Source organism: Battus philenor, unplaced genomic scaffold (assembly GCF_028537555.1).
Source record: "Battus philenor isolate CCGP_79_NKW_IND1 unplaced genomic scaffold, ilBatPhil1.0.hap1 SCAF_2, whole genome shotgun sequence".
NCBI classification, from domain to species: domain Eukaryota; kingdom Metazoa; phylum Arthropoda; class Insecta; order Lepidoptera; family Papilionidae; genus Battus; species Battus philenor.
The window spans coordinates 6699310-6724152 of record NW_027181682.1 but is presented as its reverse complement, the minus strand read 5'-3'; the positions used below and the strand labels follow the sequence as shown (position 1 = coordinate 6724152).

Genomic DNA, 24843 nt, shown 5'->3' with positions numbered 1-24843 from the left:
ACTTTGTGAGGATAACATTATACTGTTTAGATTGTGATTTTGTTTTTTATTGTACTCTGCTTTCACAACAACCTTACTAACCATGTACAGTTTAGTAATATGCTATTACGAAAAAGGAGATGCTCTGGAAATTTGTCCATTTCCTAAACACTGTCTACATTAGCCTTTCTAAAATTGTTTAGAGTTATACATTTATTACTGACAAAAACAACATTCACACACAAGTGGTTTCCAGAAATAAATCGTAAATCATAAATATGCATAATATCTGTTCTGATACTCCGTACAGTACTGGTACTATAATACATTAACTTGGCGCACAGCCGTAATGACGTCATAATCATAGTTATGGAGAATGAGCAAGAAATAGATTTTTTATATAAGTAGTATGTGATAAAATTGTTATTAATATTGGAGCAACATCTATTTTAATGTAAAAATGTTTTCAAAGCCTTAGTATAATAAAAACAAGTTGAATACAGAAAGCCGATTGCCGTTGGCGCCGAAAGGTTCCATATTGGATAATTAAGATCGGGATGCAGAAGCCTATGATTTGCAGTGGGCGTCTAAAGACAAAGTACAGAATTATCCCATAGCCGTTCGAAAATTGTATTCAGTCATTTCGGTCTTACACGATTACAATGAAAGAAACCTCATAAAATGTGTACCCATTGAGTTGGAGGAAAAATACTGTTGTATTTTAAATAGGTTGGTGATTTTTCCATGTTGAAAAATAATCTACATTTAACAAGTAGAGATGTTGCCAAAGAGTTTGGTAATCATCCTACAAATGTTAGATCATATTAAATCTCGTGGGTTTTTGTTAAAGCAAAGGTTTGGGTTCCACTTGAATCACCAGAAAATAATTTGATTTCTGGATATGTAAAGTGAATTCTTTACGAGAATATTAAGAGAAAAAAATCTTATTGCTGACCAGGAAGATCATCAGCAACAGTTTCAAACCTAAGTATCCCCCAATGTCAAGTACTGCTCCATCTATAGTGGGACAGGAAAGGTCCAGTGTATTAAGAGTTCCTGAAACAGGAAAAACTCGTCACCGCGGATCTGTATTGCAATTAGCTGGAAAAATTGAATGCCGCTATTAAAGAAAAAAGGCCTGCATTGGTGTCCATAAAATGAATAGGGGTTCCATCACGTTAATGTTCGACCGCATACTGCTATGATAATTCAAAGTTTTTAGTTATCCACCGTATTCACCTGACATTACACCATCTGGTTATTACCTGTTCAGATCTCTGCACAATTATAACTAAATATTCAAGCCTTTTAAAAGTGTCTCTAAGGCAGTTGCTGACTATTTTAACTCCAAGAAAGAGAACTTCTGCAAAACAGAAATTCACAGCTTACCTGAAAGATGGCAATAAGTTGTAACAAATAACTGAGCATATATAGTTGGTTAACATTATACACATATTTTTATAAATCAATTCAAATATTTTCTTTAAAATACGACAGAACTTTCCCTCTTACCCAATGTTTGCTATTTTCTACGCTTTCGCTCATTTGTGGGTGCAAGTGCGGTTGAATCTTAACCTATTTGGTGTCTTCATTTTCATACAAATCCTAACATTTCTACGTCACAAGGATTAAATCACTAGAAACAAGCTAGGGACAAAATACTTATATGCACACTATAAATCAATGATAATGAAAAATATTATAAATTTGTATATAAAATTCGGAATACCGTATTTACGTACTGTAACTACAGTATCCGGCGATAAATATTGCACATCGACCTTTGGAAAGAGACGATCGGCTAATTTCGACTTTGTAGAGCGTTACTCTGTCGCACGAAATACGAACAGTCCGGTATCTATTAAGAACTGTAAAACAAGTATTATTTGCTTCTTTTAATAATTATTTTCATTCTTTGTATAAAATACACCAATTTTTCTATAAGTAGTGGCAACAAAGTATAACGTGGTTTTTCACTGGTAATATATTTCTCTTCTCTGTGTTTGGCACTAATCGGTGTAACATCACTCCTGAAGATGCCCCGTGGAAGGGTGAAACATGAGTGATTTAACGGTGGTAGTTGTGTAATTCGCATTGTTTGCCGCATTCGAATTTATCAGCGGGCTGGCAGGCGGTGCGCTTTGTTACACGACTACCGTTGCATGTGTGGGAGTGACTAAATATTGGTATTTTTCTTACTTATGATGGACTTCCGCAAAATAACGCCTGATTCCATTAAAAAGGGTAATATATCGCTCAAATTAAGTGGGTATTCTTATAGGCTTTCTTCGTATATTACATAAATTATTAATAATACAAAAATTTTCGGAAGAATAATTTCATTTATAGTAACGGTTACCTATTTATTATTAATAATGCACCGATTATACATTACTATAGTTTTCAATTTTAAACTAACATTAAAAATAAGTAGATTTATGCACGAAAATCTAAAAAAAAGGTATTACAAATCATTGGAATCAAAAGAGATATTGTGTTGGTTTTAAAATCGGTTTTTGAATTGGACAATGTGAAGGAACATCGAAGCAATTTTTATGAGGGGTGATAAATATGTTTACTAAACCTATGAATATCTATTTGTTAATTAATTTCTTTTTCTTTATTTTTTCTAAAGCAAGTGCGATCTAAATCTGTTTGATGTTTTTATTCATTATTGTATTACATCTATATTATGTATCATACCTTATTTATTATACATAACATATATATATATATATATATATATATATATATATGTTTTACATACATATGTATGAATGTTAATGTACATTTGCTTGTAAATACGTATGTTCTGTACACGTCAACTGTCCATTATTAGTACTTCTACCTTTTCCATACTATGGTTGTCTGTAAGAGATTGCCTTGTGTGATAAGACCGCCCTTTGTACTTTTTGTATAATATTGTGAAACTATTTAAATGTATCCTAAAGAGTATAATAAAGAATATTAAATAAATTTACTAGACTATCAAAGATAAAATTGAAATCGAAAAAAGTTCCTGAGGCCTATATCCGGTAGTGTTACCTGTTAGATAACTATCTAAAGCTTTAACTCTGACACATGAAACTGGCCAGTTACATTTTTTTTTCATTAATTTATTAAAATAATATATTAAAAATAAAACAATCGTAGGTTTCATGAAAAAAACTTTAAATTTGTGTTTTTATTGTTTCCTCTAAAAGTATTTCTTAATATTTTCACAAAGCAGTACTTAATCATGCCTAAAATTTTAATATCCTTGGCTGATGATTGGCACATTAAATTATTATTATATTCTAGCAACGTATTTAAAACAATCGTACAATATGATTATATTCTGCATTGAGATAATAATATAAAAGAAATAAACCAGTGCAAATAACCTTAATTTTTTCAGTAAATGTTTAGTCGGGTCATAAGTTGTCACCTTTATTTACTTGATATTTCGATTACTGGTCAGAAATATTTGCAATAATTTAAGTAAATGATTTATCACGTCATCTTAATTACATAGTTTATTTTTAAAAGCAGCGTCGGTACAAAAAGTAAGTCATCATTATTAAGTTGCAACGGTTAGGTTACAAGCCAACAAACTTTATGAATAAATTTCAAATCTCGAAATAATGCAGAGCAGAGGTTCGTGTATGTAACTTTTATAACAGTAAGCTTTTGAAGATTGAAAAAGCTATTAATAAGCTGCTAAGAACCAAATACCAGCGAAACGCATCATCATAATTTCAGCCATAGGCCTTTTCTATAAAACACAAACATATTGCGGACGCTAATCCGTCTGAGAAAAATTGTTGGCACTCATTTCGGTTTAACAAAACTTAATTAGCTTCTGATAATAACGGTTTGGAAGATATCTGGCTTTCTGTTGTTGTTTAACGTCGTACAAAGTTTAGACAAAAAGGCAACCTTTATAGAAAGTAACAATAAACAAAACGAAGAAGTGCCTAGCCGTCCACAAGTAAATAAGGAAGTTGGCAAATCCCGAGAAACTAGCGAAAGTATTATTTATGATACGGCTTCGTATGCGAAAACTGACAAGGTTTTTTACATCAATATTTCTTACCGATGTCTTGGAAATGTTTCAAAAATATATAAAATCAAGGCCTGTTTTTAAATATTTTGAGGTCTAATAAGATGCACATCCACAGGGCAGCAAGGACATAAAATACTTATCACTCAGAAAATTAACATGATGATCACGTGATATCAGTATTATTACTACTAATTCTTGATTGAAACATATTATATTAAAAAAATATACCAAACATAACAAGATAAACAGGCTAAATATCTCCAGAATTAGAAATAATAAGTGTTGATATAGATATGAACAATGTGCAATTACTAACTTCAAAAGTTTTGTGAATTACTATTAGGGACTGAGTTTAAACAACTTGAATAAAATTTTAAATAACTAATTGCATTTCTTAGATAAAATAAATATACGTTTATACCAATAAATTACAACAATATTTTTATTTAAGTTTTCCTTGACACAGCTTATGACACGACTAGATATATATTTGTAACTTTTAGTAAATATCAAACATGTCAAGTAACGTTAATAATGAGATAATCCAGTAATGTGAATATAAGTTATTTGGCAGGCAGTTTTATAATGATTCAATATTCTATTAGCATTTTATATAAAACATATCAAATTGAATATGACATTTTGTATACTCATCAGTCTAAATATGGTGCAGTATACATTAAAATGTCACAAACAGGCACGGTATTATAAAATAAAAGTGTAATATGTAACGCTAATATATTATGTCGTCTATGCTATTATATATTCTGTAAGACTATATGAACTTTATTTATTAACGCCAATAAAATTCTCGTGATGCATTCATAGTTTTCATATAAATTGAATCCAATAAAATAATCTGTTATTTCAATTTATATAATCTCAAATTCTTCATCGGAATCATCGAATTGTCTGTCGATGTCTTCAAATTCTGTAAAAGAATATATAAAATAAATATTTATTGGTGGCTAAATCTTTGGCTGAATTTTAGGTTATACTAAACAACGTTAATAAGTCCTGGCTTATCATTGCCGTAAATATACCATGAACTGCATAACAGTCGTAATGTAATATTGATAAAAATGAAATAAAATTACAATTAAAGTCATCATATTTTGAGAGCTTTGTATATGTCATTAACACCTCGGAAAATTAAAGAAATATCTAAAAAGTATTTTTTTAGGACAGCACTTTTCTCCTGCTGAAGTGACAAATTTTGCGGGTTTGCGGCGTCATATTCTACTATTTCACCAGATCAAAAAAACTATTATTGTTATTGCTTTATAATCCAAGCAAACATAAACCCATAATAACTCTTTGAAAACAAAATAATTAAATTCGGTAGATAGATTGGTACCTGTAAAGAGAGTTGCATTTTGCAAATCAATATCTGCAGAACCCCAGTGAGGAGGACGCTTCTCGCATAATTCGAAAAGTGGTTGACTTTCTCGCATCAAACTCTCTTCTATTGTAATGCACAATTCATCGAAATCGCCTTTGGTACGGCAAAGGAAACACTAAAATCAAGACAAAAATAGTGTTGAATAGCTGTGGCCATAAGCCTATAATTATTATGATTTAAATATATTTCAATTTAGTCAAAAGTAATATTTTCAAAACTTTAATATTAGAACATTTTATGCAAATTCAAAATGATAGCATATATTAGGGAAGAGTGCCTAATAGTGACATTACATTTAATAATGTCATAATAATTCCATTTGCAATATCATAAGAGCACATCATTACAAAGGTATAAAACTACTACGTTAAGCGAAAATCATATTCTGAAAGATTATGTTGGTTTTTGAATTGTTCAGTAACTGTAGTAACAATAACTTTAAGAATGAGAGTTTGCAAAATTAATTATTATAGAGATATAAGAGTTTTTAAATTTTACTATCATATTAATGTATGTTGGAGGTAATATTTAAAATGTTACTACTTTAACACAACATTTATATCACATGCATACAAAGAGATATTACTTACCACTGCTACTGATGGATCCATGGCTAGTATTGGTATTCGAGAAGCATATTTGCAGTGATATGAACAATCCATTTCCTTTTGTTCATCAGTGGATTTATTCTGTACAACAATGAAGACTTTTTAGTAATATTATAAACATATGTATTTATTATATAAAATAAATAATGTAGTAGAGAGTTCAGGCAGTTGATTTTAATTTACATTATATATATAATAACACTTTATGTTGTTAATTTTTTTAAATAGTTTATGAACATAAAAAATTGTATTTGATATATGAATATATTTTAAGATTAATTAACTTTTGATTACTTACTTCTATTGATCCTGATCTTTGTGTGGTGTGAGGGTCTAGATATATTACTTCATTTCCAACACAACCAACAAGATATAATGCTTGATTTGGTTTACCACCAATAACACCTATGGATTGAGGACTTTGGAAACATATCTAGAAAATTATTGCTATTTAGTAATAATTTTTATTAAATAAATAACTATTTGTTGTTCAAGAATATTGAAAGAAAGATTATAGTCTTTAAAATTATTTTCATTAATAATGATTACAATTAAACATAATGCTGATCTGATTGTTCATAATTATTAGGAAAGTTGAAGTAACAGTGATCAGGCCACATATGTGCAGAACAAATGGTCACTAAGTTATTAAGGTTTTGGAGTGGAGACCATGGATTTTCAAATGTGATGTAGAATGTCCAACCACAGGGTAGATATACCGTGTCAGGGTCTTCAGAATATAGAAATAGAGGGAGAACACAAAATCAAGCAGTAGACAACCTATGGCTGAAATGATGATGATGATTACCTTGAGTCCTTCAACATAAACAGGATTAATTTCACTTAACCCTAATCTAAGTGGCACTATCAACAAAAGAGGCATCCAATCTGACACATTTAGACCATCTAGTGTGTGTGATGAATCTCCTCTGTCATTTGAAACAATGCATTGTTGAACTGAAAGTATATGTTGATAAGGTAATGTTATATAGTCCTTAAAAACATTGCAGCATTTAGATACTTAGAATTTTCTTCCTATATATACTTACGTATATCCTCTTTTACAACAGTGTTGTCTAAAGCCACATGTATTATCAATGAACTCCATTTATCATATATCACTAATTTTCTAAAAAAGAAATTAATCTATAAAGCTCCTTATGTTTCACAAATTTTTATAGCATCATAATAGTTAATAATATGTTAGAAAGAAAAAGTATAAGAGGATTTTTGTTAGGACTTAAAATAAATATCTAAATATTTACATTTAAATAGCCTAAATTGATACACATTTTTACAATAACATTACTATAGTTATTTCTATGGCCAAATAAATGTATCACATTCAACTTATCCTCAAGTTTATGACAAATATAGCATATATAGGCAGTGATAGATAAATAAAGAGACAAAAAATTATCAAAGTGAAACAGATTTTCATCAATAAATTTGCACAGCACATATATTCTTACTTTAAAACTTGTGCTATTGTGTTAGGCCCAAACCACTGTCCCACCTCTTTGCCCTCGCTAGCTCCCATTAAGGCAACCTGATGAATAGAATATGGTGCTTGCTTTTTCTCTTCAAATCTCTGTATTATTTTAAGATAAGTTGGGTCCCTGAAAAAAATAATTTAATGGTGTAGTGAAAGATTCCTGTATAACATCAATTGGTGTATTACAGGTTTTTATGACATGAGTAATAATAAAAATAAAGGAAGTATTCTACATATTTATATGATATATTACATACATTTGAAATATATTTTCTGATCTTGTAAGTCAGGTTTTAATTGTTTTATTATTGTTAATTCATGTATGAATAATATTGTCGATAAAATACATGCATAAGTTCTACAAAATAGTTTTAAGAAACCATATACAAAATTTATTGGTTACTTTTTTAAGTCTCTGACACTAGTACTCTTATATTTTATTTCTTCTAAAATTATATTACCATAGTCACCATTTTTCTTAATTTTCGATACAATTACATAACTAATACATATTATTATCAAAATTTATCACCTGGTTTCTGGGCTCCACACCCAATCGGCACACAAATGAATTCTGACGAGTGCTACACCCAATACCATTTGACCACAACGCAACATACATCCCCATCCTTTATCTGAAGTAAGCCCCTCATCTCCTATAGGAACAAACCCTTTTCTATATGTACACCAAATAATTGAACTAATATCTCGTCTAATTCGATCCAAATCTGTAATTTATGGAGATACATGATCATATTAATATTTTAAAACACAAAATAGCGTAAAGAACTACTTAAATTATTACCTTGAACTGCACAGTATTTCTTTCCTAATACCCATACATTTTCCTTTGTTTTAGGAATATCATCAGGCTCAATGGTCGTACCATCGGATGATAAATAACACATATCAAACATAGCATCCATAGTAGATCATATTTTTTTTAAATTTCGGTAGAAACAATTCAATAATTTGAAAATATTATGAAGTCACGGCACAAACGAACAAGGAATATTATGTTTTGTAAACATGTCAGCTACGGAGCTGTCACTTTAGAAATAATAAAGTAATTATGGACCACAGGTTCAACGTTTCATGTTTGTGTATAATGTAATACTCTGTTTTAAATAAATAATCATATAATCGATTAATTTTTGGTATATAAATATTTAACTAATATTTAATAATTTGGAAGTATGAAGATGTAGCATTAGCACTTCGACCTTAGGCTTACTATTAATTCAAGTTTTACACAGAAACATGCGATGAAAAAGGTTAAAAGTTATTTTAAATTCTATTACTTTAATCTTATAAACAAAAATAATTGCACTTTGTATGTGATAATTTTATTGTGTTCAATAATTGGTAAAGTACAACTTACTGGGATTTGACCTATTATAAGTACTTTGTATAGTACTTTTTAATTTGATTTAAGAACAAATATCTAGCAAATATTCTTTAAGGTTCAATTTTTTAAAAGTGTGTCTAGGTTATTTTATATTTGTTTGACAATTAGAATATAAGAATTTAAAGTTCGTTGGCCTTAAAGAAAAAACTTACAATAGTGCAGGATTTTACTGTCGCGTATTCAAGATCGTTTAAAAAATATAACCTGGATTTAAAAATCGGTAAATTTTTAATACAATTCAATATAAAAATTCCAGCAACCCTACATGTGACATTGACAGTTACACTTGACTATACAAATTACACATTAACATTTTAATATTCAATATTCTAAAGAAAACTATTGTATTTTGAATAGAATAACAAAAGTAATAAGTTTTATTACTATTATAATAAGTTTTTCTTGATTGGAAGTAATCGTTTAAATTTTTTGAAAGCAAACTGCATGTTACTGCAATCTTAGGATACTGATTAATTTTAGAACAAACTGTGAAATAAATATGGAATCAAGTCCTTTAGATTTCGTAGCACGAGCTTGCATGGACTTGACAGAAGCTATAAGCTCGGTTGCATCAGAGGCAGACCGGGATTCTCTTATCATTAACCATATTAAAAGAGTTTGGTCTACTGTTACACCTGTAGATGATTTTGAAAAAGGTTAGTATTTAGAAATAAAATCCTTTTTTATCCACTCTCACACTATTTATATAATGAATTAATACATATCATGTTTGTTTAGTGTTATTGTCCATTGTTTACTAACTTATTACCTATTTACTTTCAGACTTAGAATGGGTTAATGTATCAGAACCAATATCACTTATTCAACATTGCAGTGATAAAATTGTGGTGCTTGACTTTTGGACATATTGTTGCATTAATTGTTACCATGTGTTGCCTGACTTAGCATTCTTAGAGAATCTCTACAAAGTGGAGAATGGACTTGTTGTGGTAAGAAACTGCTTTAATTTTGTCACTAAAAAGGAGATACTAAATACATAGTAAATTTATCCTTCATTTTATATTAATAAATAACACTCACTACTGAATCATTTTGATAATTCAAAACAATATTTTAGTCATTTCACAACATACTCAACTTCACTATTCTGCTACTACTCAACTTTACAAAATATTCAAATTCAAAATATCTTTATTCAAGTAATTTAAATGCACTTTTAAATCTTTGATTACTTTAACACTAAAAGTTGTAAGCTATCACTGGCTTGAAATGCTGATTTGTTAAGAGTTGGCCAGAAACTCAAAAGTTGCTCTTTTTAAATGACTTCTGTATAAATAATGTGCACAGTATAATATCAAACATGTAAATAAGTTTACAAGCAAAGTTCCACACATTTGATTAATCAAAAAGTCTTGAATACTATAACAGGATTTATTAAATAATAACATTTTTATTTTAGATTAAAAATTAAGAAATAGGAGAGCTGAGATATTTTGTAAAACTTAAATTTATATATGTACACATGGACACAAAAAAAATTATTTATTTTTTATGTGAAATTTCACCATCATAAGTCAATTTTTTCTTGTACTTATGTGTAATTATTTTTACACAATGATTAGTATTTTATTTTAATACTCTTCTAAACAGTTCATCTGATTTTTTGGCAATCATGGAAAATTAATAAAAATAGCTTTTTTGCAGATTGGAGTCCATTGTGCAAAATTTAATAATGAGAAAGATTCAGCAAATATACTCTCTGCTGTACAGAGGTACAATATTCACCATCCAGTTGTAAATGATGCTGACAGTTTAGTTTGGGACAGCTTTGGAATCCATTGTTGGCCGACATTACTTATATTAGGTGAAGCTGTAAAAAATATGCTGTAACCATTTTTATCCATTAATGACAAACTCAATTCTCTGAATCTCATTTCCACTACTATATCAATTATATCATTGAAAGAATCATATTTAATTTTTTAAGAATACATATAATGTTACTTGCATGACAGTATTCTTTGCTAAGAATTCAGGATCATATCCATTTTAATATATAACCTATTGTTCTTTGAGAAATCTAATACAAAACTTTGTTATTTGCAAATGACACTGATAAATAAAGACTGACAAGTATTAATATTATAAACATATATGATAATTAGTGCATGTTTATATTCACAACCAATAGTTATAAAATTTATCAGCTAAGAAATTATAAAGACTAGCCCCTTTTATGACTTTATTAAGATGAATTAACTCATGGATATAATTTCTTATGTGTTTTCACAGCTCTTATGGTATAGCTATATAGCTTGCTATCTTGTCTGTTCATAATCTAATTTGTAAAAGTTTTCTCTATAATAGGCCACCACTTGCCACATCAATTCAATAATTTATAAAAAAATTTTTAACAATGATGTTCTTTAAGAATATTAAAATATTAAACTATAATCTATTGAAGATATTGATTCTTGTTTGAGTTATAAAATAAACAACATATTTTATCTTATTACACAGGGCCAGGAAACAAACCAATATTTGTCTTAACTGGTGAAGGTCATAGAGATGAGTTAGTTTGGTTTGTCGGGGCTGCAATACGTCATTTTGGTTCACGAATATCCACTGACTCAATACCTGTCTCACCATCAAATGTTATTAAATCTCAAGACAATGATGTTTTATACTTTCCTAGCAAGGTTAGTAATGTATTTAAATTTAATGTTTTATACTTCCAAACATTTCTCGTGTTTAAATTTTTAAGTACTTAATTGGAAATTCTGGTGCTGTGTGGATGAATAGATATTGACAATTATAAAATATTATAATAAATTTATTGAGCTTGCTTTTTCACAGTTGTGATGAGCACTAAATAGTTATCAAGTTCACATACTCTAAATATTTTTTTGGATGGAACATTTTTTAACAGTAGCAATACAACATTGAATATACTTTTTTCCAAAACATTTCTTCAACATTATTATTGTAATTTTTTAATTTGGGTATATCAATAAATAACGATTAATACCATAGTAAAACAAAACTTAGATATAAAATATATTGAACACAGCTTTATACTTCCATGTATAGTATATTCAAAAAATGAGTATTTGATTAATATAATTTTGAAATTTGTCTAATGGTAATCATTTTAGATATATGTTAATTTACATCCGAAATTTTCATATATTTTTTTATTGTTATTAGTTGGCATTGAATCCATTCTATCGCGGTAGAGCGGAAGAGCCGTTTCTGGCAATTTCAGACACAGGCCACCATCGAGTGCTTCTTACAGATTGTTCTGGAATCATTCTTAGAATTATTGGTGGTCCAGATCCAGGTTTTAAGGATGGCAGTAAGTACCCTAAAAATAATAAATAAATAAAAAGTTATTACTTGTTAAGAATTGATATTAATACACATTATAATTTTAAATAAGTCAAAATTACCGTATAACAAACTTAAGCAAGTAATGAAGTACAATGTACAATAAAATATTCAAATTTAAGACTGATTTCATAAATACGCAGCGTCGGTTACGTCATGTGAAGAAGGCGTGATATTCATTAAATCTCGGGTTACGTTATGAATTAAGCACATTACACATTACATTTTATTTGATTTCATGTACGCAACCGTCAATAGAAACCCTACCTTAATATTAACACGATGAAATAAAAAACGAGCACTTCAAATAAGTTCGTTTTATAATCATAGTCAAGGATATAAACATGGATATCAGTATTTGATTTATATAAGATGATTGGTTTGAGCAGTAAAAGATTTAAAGCAGTGAATTTATAGATCATTTCCTGTCAATTCTTGTACATTTCTCCATAACCAAAATCAATGGTTTACGAAATACTAAAGTAATGGGAATAAAGTACGAAAAAGTTTTTCCAAAATTCATTCGGATTTCAAAAGAATAAAATTAACTAATGTTTACTGTTTATCTCTGCTGAATTTATACGGTTAGAAGTTATTAGCCAGTAACTAGTTATCAGTTTAACATGTTTCATTGTAAACACTTTATACAGGATGATAGATAATAAGCATGTGAAACAATAGCTACACATTCATTCACGTTTTTACTTGTATAACCCGTTACCCCGTTTAATTCACATTGTTAAATACCTCAAACTGTGTTTATCCTAAAAAGTTACATAGATACTCATAACTATATTGAACAATACTGAAAGCTGCCATTCACACGTGTTAGATGTTTCTTAAGTTATAAATATGTAAATATATGTAATTAACACATATTTTTGAAACAACTAGTGTTAATGAATAATGCATATGTTAGACCTACAATTTATTTTAATGCACTTAATTTGGAACTAAATTGATGCTTTATTGTTACTAATTAAAATGTTAGGGATCGCTTACATACGACGCAATATCATAATATGTTTTGTTTTTATTTTTAAAAGAATTTTAAGTAATGAAAGCTAATAAAATTTTAACTGGCATATAAATGGGCGGGATAAAAAAGGAATACAATTGTAGAGCAATGTAAAATGTAATTGTTTATTAAAATTAATTATTGAAGAGGTCCTATTAAAATTTAACTTCTAATGAACGCGAGTGTTTAAATCATAGATTCCAAACGAAGGCGGTACCGTTCCCTGGTGAGCGCTAAAGATTTTTATTGAGGTTGTATTGGGGCTATGTAATTTGGTAAAGGGAATTATTATGAACATATTTTAGAAGAACACTCTCTTCTCTAAGAGTAAATTGAGGTTCTCTATCTTAACTGAAATGAAACACTGTTGTGCGAAGTAATCTGAATGGCTGTTCCAGACGAAATTCTTTTACCGATTGTTTGTCTTGACAGAATTACATGGCTATTTATACACCTGCAGGTATAACGTGAAGGGTCCACAGTCGTGCGGCGTATGAGTTGCTCATGGTGCCGACGTTTATCAATGCGATGCATTTTAGGCGTTACTCGAAATACAAGACCAATCAACAAGACAATTATTATCTCTTCGCTTGAAGTGTGTCGTAGGCGGGACTCATGTATGGCAGCTTCATTGTAATGAGTTATTTTGTAAAAGGCCTTGGATTTTTTTTCTCGTATCTTTATAAGAAAATCCAAGTGGTGTGTGTTGGTGTAGTTTCGTAAAGGGTTGGGAACTAATGGTTTATATGAACGTTTATGTCAGTAGTCGTAGAACGTTAATAAAAGGTTTTAAACACAAAAATATATTAACGTTTTTTTTTTTTTTTGGAGTGTTTTAATTACCGCTTATTCTACAGAATTGGGTGAAGCAAAGCTGAATTCGCCACAGGGAGTTTCTTGGTTATCAAGTAATGTACTCGCTGTTTGCGATACCAATAACCATGCAGTCAGAGCAGTTCACTTGGATGACGGAACTGTTGAGGTACTGGTGGGCACTGGTGAACAGTCAGCAAATGGTGATCTAGGTTATTGTTCATTTTATTTCATTATTATCATATAATAAATCGTCCTAAGTTCAAAACTCGAAAGCGGATCGATAAATCCTGTTGACTTTTTTCATATTTTCATTTACGACAAAGATTCTTTCGTTATTTTTTTCAATTATGTATTATAATTGAAAAAATATAATATATTCAAAATATAATAAATCTTTATTCTTTTTAATATGAATTAGTTTATGTAGATTTGTTACATTTACGTCTATATTTAATTGTATATTCTATTTAATCGGGCACTTATAAATTATGCTGTGTTTAAGAGCAACGTTCATTTATCTGTGATCGTTTAGGTGGCAAGTGCCTGGGATTACAAGCTCTGTCATCACCATGGGATGTGGCGTTATATAGTACACCAGACATGGATATGTCGGTTCGTTCACAGTTACCAATACCTCCGCCGCCTCTTGAGGGTACCACGAATCCCGAACCAAATGAGGAAGCCAAAGGTACGAATTACAGGTTTACGTGGTAAAATGCTTCACATGTCAACGCCGTCATATACCACCGATAGCTATATTTTTTCGGGCGGTATGTATTATTTCGGTATATTTTTGAATTGACCAGTAGAAGACAAATATGAATTTTAAAAAGATGTGTCTGATTTCATTTTTGACAATTTGGTGCAGACACGCTTAAAATTCACATGATTGCTGATACATTTATGAGATCCACATCTTTAATTTTGTAATTTTTTTCAAATAATGTAATTTCACAAAATTAGGGAAATAAGTTATTACTATCATTTTGGAGTAAATGCATCTGATTTTTTTTCTGGGATCTGTTGGCAATTTTTCGTTAAACAAAATAAATTCTTTGGAATACCTGACTAAACTTTTGAAGAATAACATTTCACACTAGATGGTATCTAATGGATCCTAGGGCGCAATGGGAGACCTGACAACTCACTTCAAAGTTCAACACTTTAACCGACGTGCGGACTCCTCAGTTAGTAGATTTAAAAGACACATTGCACGCATCGGAGTGTGAAGTAAACATCTGCTGTGTTATTTTAATATTTTGACCGTTTCTTTTTTCAAGTCGTTACGAAAACATTTAAATATGCGCGCCGACCCACGGCGAAAATTATAATCAGCGCCCTCTTAAACGTATTCAAAGTATTCAGGAGATGAATGACCAAGGCGCTATGTTTTTGCATGCTTTTGATTGCTACACGGTGGTTTTTTAGTTGTAAACATACGAAAGTCCTACAATGGACGTCCTAGGGCTCAAAAGATGATTATATGTTAGTACGAAAGGGAACTTCTTTTTCAAGTGATCGTGCAGAGATTTTAATCATAACTTAAAACTGTTCTTTTAATGTGGTTTGAAGTACGTCCTTGTTACAGCAACTTTATATTTTCTGTTTCAAGTATATTTCTCATCAAAATTTTCTTGATAATTGATGTATATTATTTTGATATAGAGTATTATTAATCGTTGCCATTGTTCTAATTGTAGAAAAAGATAAGAAGGACGACAAGAGACGGGTGTTGTTAATAGCTTGCGCAGGGTCTCACCAAATATGGGCTCTCTTCTTAGACACTACAATTTGGTGGAAATATAAAAGGTATACGGAAGGTGAGTTGACGTTAGTTTTTCGATATAACTTTTACAGTAAAGGTAAATAAAAGCATTGGGTGAACGCAGCGTGGGTAGGCTAAGGTCGCTGGAAATCCCTAGATGCAGGCAAGATCTATCGTCTTGGCGATCTTTGTTGGAGGCCTATGGAGTGGGCGTCTGTCGGTTGAAAAGAAGAAGAATGGTATTCTTTAAGTCTACGACCAATGTGTGTTTTTAGGACCTCATTAGCTCACAGTCGCTCAAAAAGCAACGGATAAGACTATTCTGGGGATCTTTCTGCCAGATCGAATTAAGGATGAGGAGTTCCGAGGACGAAAACGAAACTGAAATTAGCGAGTCTTCGAAAGACTTCAAACCGGTCTTATTGTTTCTGTTATGTGATAGAAATGATAATGATAATAATGTTTGATAGGTACGTGCGTGTGTATTGCCGGCTCCGGGGTTGAGGCGGCGCGTAACAGTGCTTACCCTAACACAGCCGCCTTCGCACAACCCTCGGGACTCAGTTTGAGAGTTGGTACGTATCACTACCGTAGTCACCGCTTTTAACGTTTCGTGTGCTTACGTGACATGAAAAAACTTTATGCTAGTGTTACCCCTAGGTTAAAAGAGTCCTGTCAGTAACTCTTAGGTGATGACAAGATTGTTGAAATTAAAAATCATTGCTTTATTTTCGCTTAATTCAATTACTGCACTATTATATACAACTATATAAATATACATTTTATTATTTATTTTTCCGCTTTCTTTATTCAATGAACATCTATTTTTGTGTTGATATAACGGTTATTTTTAGTGAGTTTTCTCAGAAGTTATTTATCTAAACTTCAGCTTAAACCATTTATTTACTTAAACAACTATAGTTAAAGCTCGCACAAACGTGAATGGAGGTAGGTGTGAGAGCATATGCTCTAGATATCTCGTTGTGTATACAGCGAGATGTCTATAACCCGTTGAAGGATTTAGGCAAGTCGAGAGCGAACATCAACTTACTCTTGGAACGGGCTTGCAAAGCAACATTAGTAATTGATTTTAAATTTTTGATGGAGTAAGGAAAGATTGAATAGTCTGGTCCGGAGCCTTCCTTTAAACTCCTACGCGGGTCGTCAATCTCAAGCACCCGGCCCCTTTCTCTGCTACGCGATAGAGTCTGCTCCACCACGGTTAAACCTTGGAATGTTGGGATGTTACGTCTCTTGTTATATTAACACCTGACTTGTATATTATTTACACTTTTCGCATACAGGTTCACATCCGGAGATATTTATTGCTGATTCCGAAAGTTCCTCCATTCGGAGGCTGACTCTGTCTACGGGCCAGGTATCCACTTTATGTGGTGGCGACCGGAACCCTTTGGTATGTTTATGAACATTTTTTTTATGGAGAAAACCGGAAAGTTGTTAAATATTGTATACGTTTTCAGAACCTTTTTGCCTTCGGAGATGTAGACGACATCGGTGTAGAAGCAAAGTTTCAACACCCACTTGGGGTCGCATTCTGCGAAGCTAAGAAGACCCTTTACGTAGCAGACACATATAACCATAAGATAAAGAAAGTGGATATCGGACCGCAAAAAGTTACAACGATGAATCCCACTATGATCGAAACAACGGATCCTGCTAAGTTTAACGAACCATCCGGTCTTTCAGCGAGTTCGGACGGAAAATACTTATACATAGCCGATACAAATAATCACAGCATAAAAATCCTAAATTTAACTAAAAATGTTTGTCAAGAATTTAAAGTGCGTCTACCTGATCCGAAGTTTACAGAGCCGGAGAACCTTATCCTATACAAAAACGACTTGTTTGTGAATAGGAAGTGTGGCAACCTTATTATATATTTCAATGTCAGTCTGGATTCGGAGACGAAGAACGTTAAATTCACCCCGGGCGCGCCGCAGAACTGGCACGTGTGCATACGGGACGACAACAACAAGGACGTAACGCTCGACGATTTTGAATTCGTCGGATGTTCATTCAAAGGCACTAAATTGCCCGATAGAGTTGAAATGAAATTAAAGCAAAGAACAGATAAAACTCATTATCGCCTGTACCTAAGTTTCCAAACGGCACTGTGTGATGTCGCCGTTTGCTTCTCTCATACATTTACAATCAGATCGACGATATTAGTTCGGGACTCCGTGAAAATGGTCGAGTCGTACAAAATAACTTGTAAAGTGAACCCAGTGAACAGATCCGAAAAAACTGAACAAAATAAATCGTAAACATCAGACCTAATTCAGAAGCACAAGTCTGCTTATCTCTTATTCCACTGCTTTTTTGATTTGTGCTATTGTGAAAAAGTCAAATATATTTCGTTCTAAGTTAAAATCCTTAATTAACGTGGTATTACTTTTTATACAATTGTTATGAATTACTCGTAATAAATTTTACTAAAACAATCTTTTCTGTTCTATTATTTGTTTCTAAAATGTATGTAATATATGGAACGTTTATAAAACGTGCAACGATTTTGTTTGATAAGGAAAGTGACCTCGACATTTATTGCCAGGAAGCGCGTTGACTGAAATTACGTATTTACCGGATCATGATGATGTTGACCTCAGAGTTTCTAAGAAGGGCTTTTATCGGTTACTCTGTGTTACGCTGCAAATGTTGATCATAATAGAGTAATCACAAACTAGAGGCAGAGGACTTAAAATATATTCAGATTATTTCGAAATTACCACTTGCAATTGTTTTATATCGTATCGGCATTAGACTCAGTGTGCCGATAATAATGTTTTAATGCTTAGAATTAAACGAAGTTTATATTTAGTTATCCTATTTTTTTTTTGAAAATTATTTTTTGTGCTATTTTTATTGTTCATTATTATTTCGGAGAAAACATTAGCAATAATACATAAAATAATTTATCTTTAGATTTTTTGGGACTATTTGCCTTATTGACTGACATTTACGGTTTCTACGAATTATAGGTTGTTTACTGGAGGTGCTTATCCAAAACTTCTTATTTATTTACAATAGTAAGCTTTCGTACTCTCTCGGGAAACCCCGCTCGAGCATTGATATTTAACCGGATTGGGATGCCATTGAACTCTTGGATCGCTTGGATAGATGCTTCATGCAGTGAATAGGTGCAAAGACCCTGAGACAACGCTATCTGATGCATTTAGAGGAGGGGGGATGTCGTCTCATTGAGTTAAATTGAAAATAACCATAATATAATATTATGATATACTTATCAATCAATTCCGTTAGTTTAATAGAACAGGTGCGTAAACGTCAATGCGGCTCGTGTTATTAGTGTGCATGCATGAACGGTGACTGTACTAAGCGACTAGCTTGTGATATATATTAAAAATAAATAAAAACATTTTGTCTAGAATTTTGTTACTTTATTAATATCAATACTTTACTGTATTCGTCTTTATGTTTCATTGATTAAATTGCGCCAGTAATATGAAAAGAGTCATGTATTTAATATATTGATAATACAGAAATAAATTTAATAATGAATCTATGTGCGCTTCATTAGTCTGTACTTTGCAAAAATTCAAAGTTCACAAGGCTTATCACGTTAATAAACTCAGTGATAATGGTCAACCTAAGGTCAGATACCAGGTAATGCAGCTACACAGTTACACGACAGACGCATCCGTTCTCAAGGTTTTTTTTTATACAAGTAAGGTTTAATCAATTTTGAGGCCTCTCAAGAACATTAAAGAACTGAAATGAGATTGGCTTGGTTGCTTCGGACTCTGTAACAGATGAGACAAATTAGTTTTGTAATTAACTTAGTTACAAAAATATACGATGTTCGTTTTAGACATACCAGTTTAAACCGATCTTAACCAGTTACCATTAGTATTTTAATAAAACAAAAAGAAACGACTCCCTGTTTAACGATAATACAATGTAACGTTAAAACGTGGTATCTCACCTCGGTCTTGTGACAAGACTAATAAGGGAATGCAAGAGTGCAAAGCAAAAAGCAAGAATAATAAGGGACAAGACTCTTGTCCCTTATTATTATTAATGCTCACAGTTTTTTAATTGGCCACGGAGAGGGCTATGCTCGGGATTTCTCCACGACATCGAATTACGAATAAGGAGGAGATCCGTAGACGGATGAAAGAAACTGACTTAGCCCAGCGGATTGATAAGTTTCTTCAACAAATAGGTCACATAATGCGTAGAACAGATGGCAGCTGTGGCCTTGAGGTTCAGGAACGGCGACCACGGACCGGCAAGCGCAGCATAAGAATTCTATAAATAAGGCGAATTGACGACTTTGTTAAGGTCGTCATTTCGCTTTTCGACAAGACGCCTACCGCCCCTAATTGAAATCTAGAAGAGAGGCATATATCCAACATCCTACGGCTGAAACAATGATGATGAATGACAACAAGGCTGAAATGAGAAATACATGCTTTTGTTGCCTCCCAAAACACTATTCCATATTATAAAGTACCGTACTGACAATCCCATTATAAACGGTATGCAATGTTATAGTTGAGAACACCTTTTATTCTCAGGTAATTTCCTTTTCAAAGTTGTAATTTTGCAACTTTTAAAAATTGTATACTTTTTTAACAGGAGTTGTCATGAATGTTTCACAGACATTCCTAAAGATAGTAAAGTGCATAGCTATTCCATATGTCACGACCAATATAAAAGTACTCTTTAAAACAATATAAAGAGATGAGCAAACCTGCGAATCATCGTTGTTGAACTTTACGCATGTAAACCATAACCATTCGTTTAATGAAACGGTTTATGAAATTGAGTGGTGCTTATTTTCTCGTAACTGACCTTACGCAGCTTCTATTATACGTATGCGATTAAGACGATTACAATCAACAGGTCATAAGTCATTGATCGGTGACCTTTTGTTCGCCCATTTTATAATGACAATTGCCTGTAGCTTTTTGTAATACCCCGACAATAATGTATTCTTTGTCTATTGGCCAATAGTTAAGGATGAGCACAGTGTGTAGTTATTTACGTTTATTGCGTGTTGGAAAATAAATACTAAAGATGAATGCTAAGATTGAAAAAGTATAAAAACAACAAACAATTACCAACAATTTACCTATTACTTATTTTTCTATAAATATATGGCAAAGGTATGGAACATTCATAATGATTTCAGATCAAAACAATATTTGGTTCTAAAAGAGCTATTAATGTTGTTGCAAATACTTTAAATAGTATATAAAAATGTTCTTAGAGTAAAGTCGCAAATTAATTCTTTATTAATACCCCGTCTTATCTTGAAAAAAAATTAATAAATATTTACTAACAGAAATGTTTTTAATCTACTACTTTCCGATTTCGTTATTGTTCCTATTAAAAGAATTTATCTTATAGTGATCATTTTTTCTCATAATTAAACATATTATATGTTTGATATTATGCATTTTCATTTTGCTTATTAATTTAATAATTGGCACGTGTTAAACAAACTTTAAATTATAGGCTAAACATTACCAAAAATAAGTTACATCGGTATACGACGAAGCTAATAAACATATTTGTTTAAAATAGGAATCGACTTCTGTACTGCAGAATAATTAACTTGAATCTAAGCATTAAAAGAAACACGCGCCTAATAATTAATTTCATCACGCTGTCCAAGTATTACTTATCCTATAATTATATATATTATAATATAATTATTAATGATCCATAAGGCGATGCGGCCGTCACTACTCACATATACAGTAAAAGCATCAATGTTCCTCAATGCATCGATATCATTCATTGCTGAGTTTATAACGTGCTTTGAATCTTGAATCAGAGTCACGTCAAGAAAATAGGACCTTGAAACTATTTTGCTTTAGTCTATATAATTGTATCGATACAGAATGACCTTCTTTATTTTAATAATCCTAATAAGACCTATAATATTCTCATGAAATAAATTGTACTTGATTAGTTAAAATATTAATTGCAATGTTGTGACTTTAATGTAAAGTGAGTTATACACTTAATCATTTTAAAAATTTGAGTTTTATAATCTAATACAAAATTAGCAGAAGGATAAACTCATAAACTAAAACTTATTAATAAAATAACAGTTTTTTGTAGAATGGTTTTAATAGGAAACCGCTTAAATAATTAAAACCCGCTAAATATGAATGCCTTCCCGAGATAAATTTTCGTAGAGAGGAACTCACCACAATTTATATTTTATAAAGTTCTTATTATGACCTGGAATATAAACAAAAATAGAATATCGTTTCTGTTATCACCTATTTAACACCTGGGACCAGATATACTACTTTTGAAATGTACCATTTGTACTTCAAGACACAATTTTCGTAATATTTAGTTACCATTCAGACATATTCTTTTGTTTATAAATATTAAGCATTATTCTGCTGTAATAATTATTTCTAAAATACAATCGACGAAGAGGAATGGATATAAAACAATTACAGAGATTCTTGTAAAAACCACAAAATGTTTTATGGCATGTGTTATGTGTCTGTGGTCAATTTGATATTGACTCAAACAGCAAACGAAAATTAGATGAACAAGGACAAAATGGATTTTTTGGCAAAGTTTTCCTAAATGATTTAGAATTTCAATGATACGATGACTATTATTGTGTCTTTAATTATACGAATTGTTATTAATTTTTTAAATTCTAAGATTTATTTAACTTTAACATAAATTCATTATTAATATCCCACGTAACTAAATAATGTTTTTTATGTCATGATACATTCATTATCTATTTAGTTATTATTGTAATAAAGTTATTCGTAATTATATTCAACTATGTTAATTGTCATAGAAGCGTTCATTTGCTGTAAACAATCGAGGATATTAGTAACATAAGTTATGAGAAATGCATAACACTTAGTTAAGCATAATTTTTAATGCAGTTATGCGGGTTTTTATAAATGGTTTCACCTGTTAAGCTTCATTTACATTATGAGTATATATTATTATATAAAAGCTATTTTTTCCTTTGTACACTTGGTATGCAAACTCTTGAACAGTCGCATTGAAGTACTACACCCCGTGCATAACTATGTTTTGCATTCTCATCAGATTACACTCACCGTGCTATTTACAAATATACAGCCTTGTATTTTTATTGAAATCCTTCAAGTATAAAACACTCAATAGTGAATATCCAATTTTATTGATTTGTTAAAAACATTACCTAAATCGAAAAATCTGATATTTGAAATTAAATAAAAGTTTAAAGAAAGAATTCTATTTTATTTAAAAATAAGCACAACAAAAACAACATGTATACGTGTACAATTTTTTTTTGCTCAAAAATTATAATAATTTGAAGAAATTTCAAGTTGACTTCTTTTCGAATCATTAGTAAAATACAACTGTCATACTATTACATTTTAAAATATCTCTGATCTCTCGTGCGTGAAATCCCAAGCCGAAGTACCGTCATGGCGACCCTTGAGCTTAGTCACTCCATAGGACCTCCGCCGAAACGATCTAAGACCTCCGCAGCCTCCAATTCGGTGAAATTATAGTATGTAGTGGCCAAAGCCCAGGCTTTCCTGAGAGCTTTCGACTTGATTACCTTAAGAGACATTTTAAGTTGAGCGCCCAGCCCCCTCGCACCCATGGAATCTGCAAATGCCATTTGGGCAGCAGTTCAAGTCAGGTAAAAAATATTAGAATAAATATATTGTGAAAAATGTTTTGACCTTTTTAAAGATATTTGTATTTTTTTTTATAACATCCAAAGGCCATCTATTTATATTCGAAGATAGTTCAAATGTTATTTTAGTTGTTGGCTTCAAATATACACTAATTTAAGAAAAGCAATTTGTTATAAAGATATACACAATAACACTATAATACAGTATAATTTTTGTTTTAGTGTAATGAACAAAAAATATAATTCCTTATATATTAATTAGAGTCTAAAATATTACACTCGAGTCACATGATCGCTTGTTAAGTGGTATTGTAATATTCGTTTGAGGTCTTTAAATATTATACTAAAAGTCACATGACGTTGAAGGTTGAGCTCTTCATTATAAGATTTGAATATGAGGCACGACGCATCTACCCAGCCGAATAATACCATATTCTAGAGTCGGTGTATCGATTCAGTCGTTGCATATTGCTTTGTACACTATTAATTTCCTCGACGCCAGACAATGGTTTTCTCACGAACATTTTTTTATTTGCAAACAATAGGCGCAGTTTGGCAATGCTTTACAGGTCGATCTTTTACTACATACTTACATACAAATGTTAACATCTCCATAAGAATATATCAACAAAAAATTTCCAAGCGCGACTCATGATTAAAAACAAAAAGAAACGTTTTCCGTCACCATGACGATATTTATGTGTCATATTATATATTATCAGCAACGAGTTATGCTATTAACATCTCTATGAGCTATAATAAGATAACACTATTCTTCCTGTTTATTAAAATGTGTTAATTAATAATAATTTCTCATTAACTACTAATCCGTGACACAGATTCTAGCTTTTATAAACCAAAAAGTGAATGAAAGATTTAGGCGATCATCGAATCGTGAAGAGTATTTTCTTCCTATTATAAAGTAGACGGCCGCTGAGGCCTGAAGGTTCGAAAATAGATACAAAGTAGTTTAGTACGTCGACACACGAGGTGGATATACGACCTTGTTAAGGTCGTCATAAGACATTGGATCCAAGCCGCTTTCAACTAGCCCTATTGGAAATCTGTTGGGGTGGCTCATATCTAGCTGTGGAAGTTCAGTTATATTATGTATAGAATGAGATGTTATAAAAAACTGTTATTTAAGTCTATGCACGCAAAATACCTTTGTTATGTAATGTTATTACATAAACAATGTTTACCTTATTAGAAACCATGCATTACTTGAAAAAAAAAAAGTGTTCAAAAGTTAATTATCACAATGCAAAAACTTGACACAGATAAAAATTT

The 24843-nt window shown here is 31.1% G+C and overlaps 2 protein-coding genes across 2 annotated transcripts; one reads left to right on the top strand and one right to left on the bottom strand.

Annotated features, from left to right (window-relative positions):
* Positions 1-4418: 4418 nt before the first annotated feature.
* Positions 4419-8559, bottom strand: Atg4a (Autophagy-related 4a). Its single transcript, XM_068764957.1, has 9 exons — positions 8335-8559; positions 8062-8257; positions 7507-7653; positions 7084-7163; positions 6843-6991; positions 6333-6467; positions 6017-6115; positions 5382-5541; positions 4419-4955 (listed from the first exon to the last, which is right to left on the bottom strand). Exons 1-9 carry the CDS (start codon positions 8453-8455, stop codon positions 4897-4899), a joined length of 1146 nt encoding a protein of 381 aa, XP_068621058.1. The 5' UTR covers positions 8456-8559; the 3' UTR covers positions 4419-4896.
* Positions 8560-9244: 685 nt separating this feature from the next.
* LOC137922158 (NHL repeat-containing protein 2) lies at positions 9245-18346 on the top strand. Its single transcript, XM_068765057.1, has 11 exons — positions 9245-9593; positions 9721-9887; positions 10603-10762; positions 11419-11597; positions 12106-12253; positions 14161-14328; positions 14652-14807; positions 15820-15939; positions 16355-16459; positions 17189-17298; positions 17366-18346. The coding sequence occupies exons 1-11, from the start codon at positions 9437-9439 to the stop codon at positions 18167-18169; spliced, it is 2274 nt and encodes a 757-aa protein (XP_068621158.1). The 5' UTR covers positions 9245-9436; the 3' UTR covers positions 18170-18346.
* Positions 18347-24843: the final 6497 nt, after the last annotated feature.

Coding starts and splice junctions, on each gene's coding strand:
- LOC137922158 (XM_068765057.1), top strand. CDS start 9,437: ATGGAATCAAGTCCTTTAGATTTCGTAGCACGAGCTTGCATGGACTTG. Junction 11,598..12,105: donor TTTTATACTTTCCTAGCAAG/GTTAGTAATGTA, acceptor TATTGTTATTAG/TTGGCATTGAATCCATTCTA. Junction 14,808..15,819: donor ACCAAATGAGGAAGCCAAAG/GTACGAATTACA, acceptor TTCTAATTGTAG/AAAAAGATAAGAAGGACGAC.
- Atg4a (XM_068764957.1), bottom strand. CDS start 8,455: ATGGATGCTATGTTTGATATGTGTTATTTATCATCCGATGGTACGACC. Junction 6,992..7,083: donor TGTTGTAAAAGAGGATATAC/GTAAGTATATAT, acceptor ATATACTTTCAG/TTCAACAATGCATTGTTTCA. Junction 6,468..6,842: donor TTTATGTTGAAGGACTCAAG/GTAATCATCATC, acceptor ATAATTTTCTAG/ATATGTTTCCAAAGTCCTCA.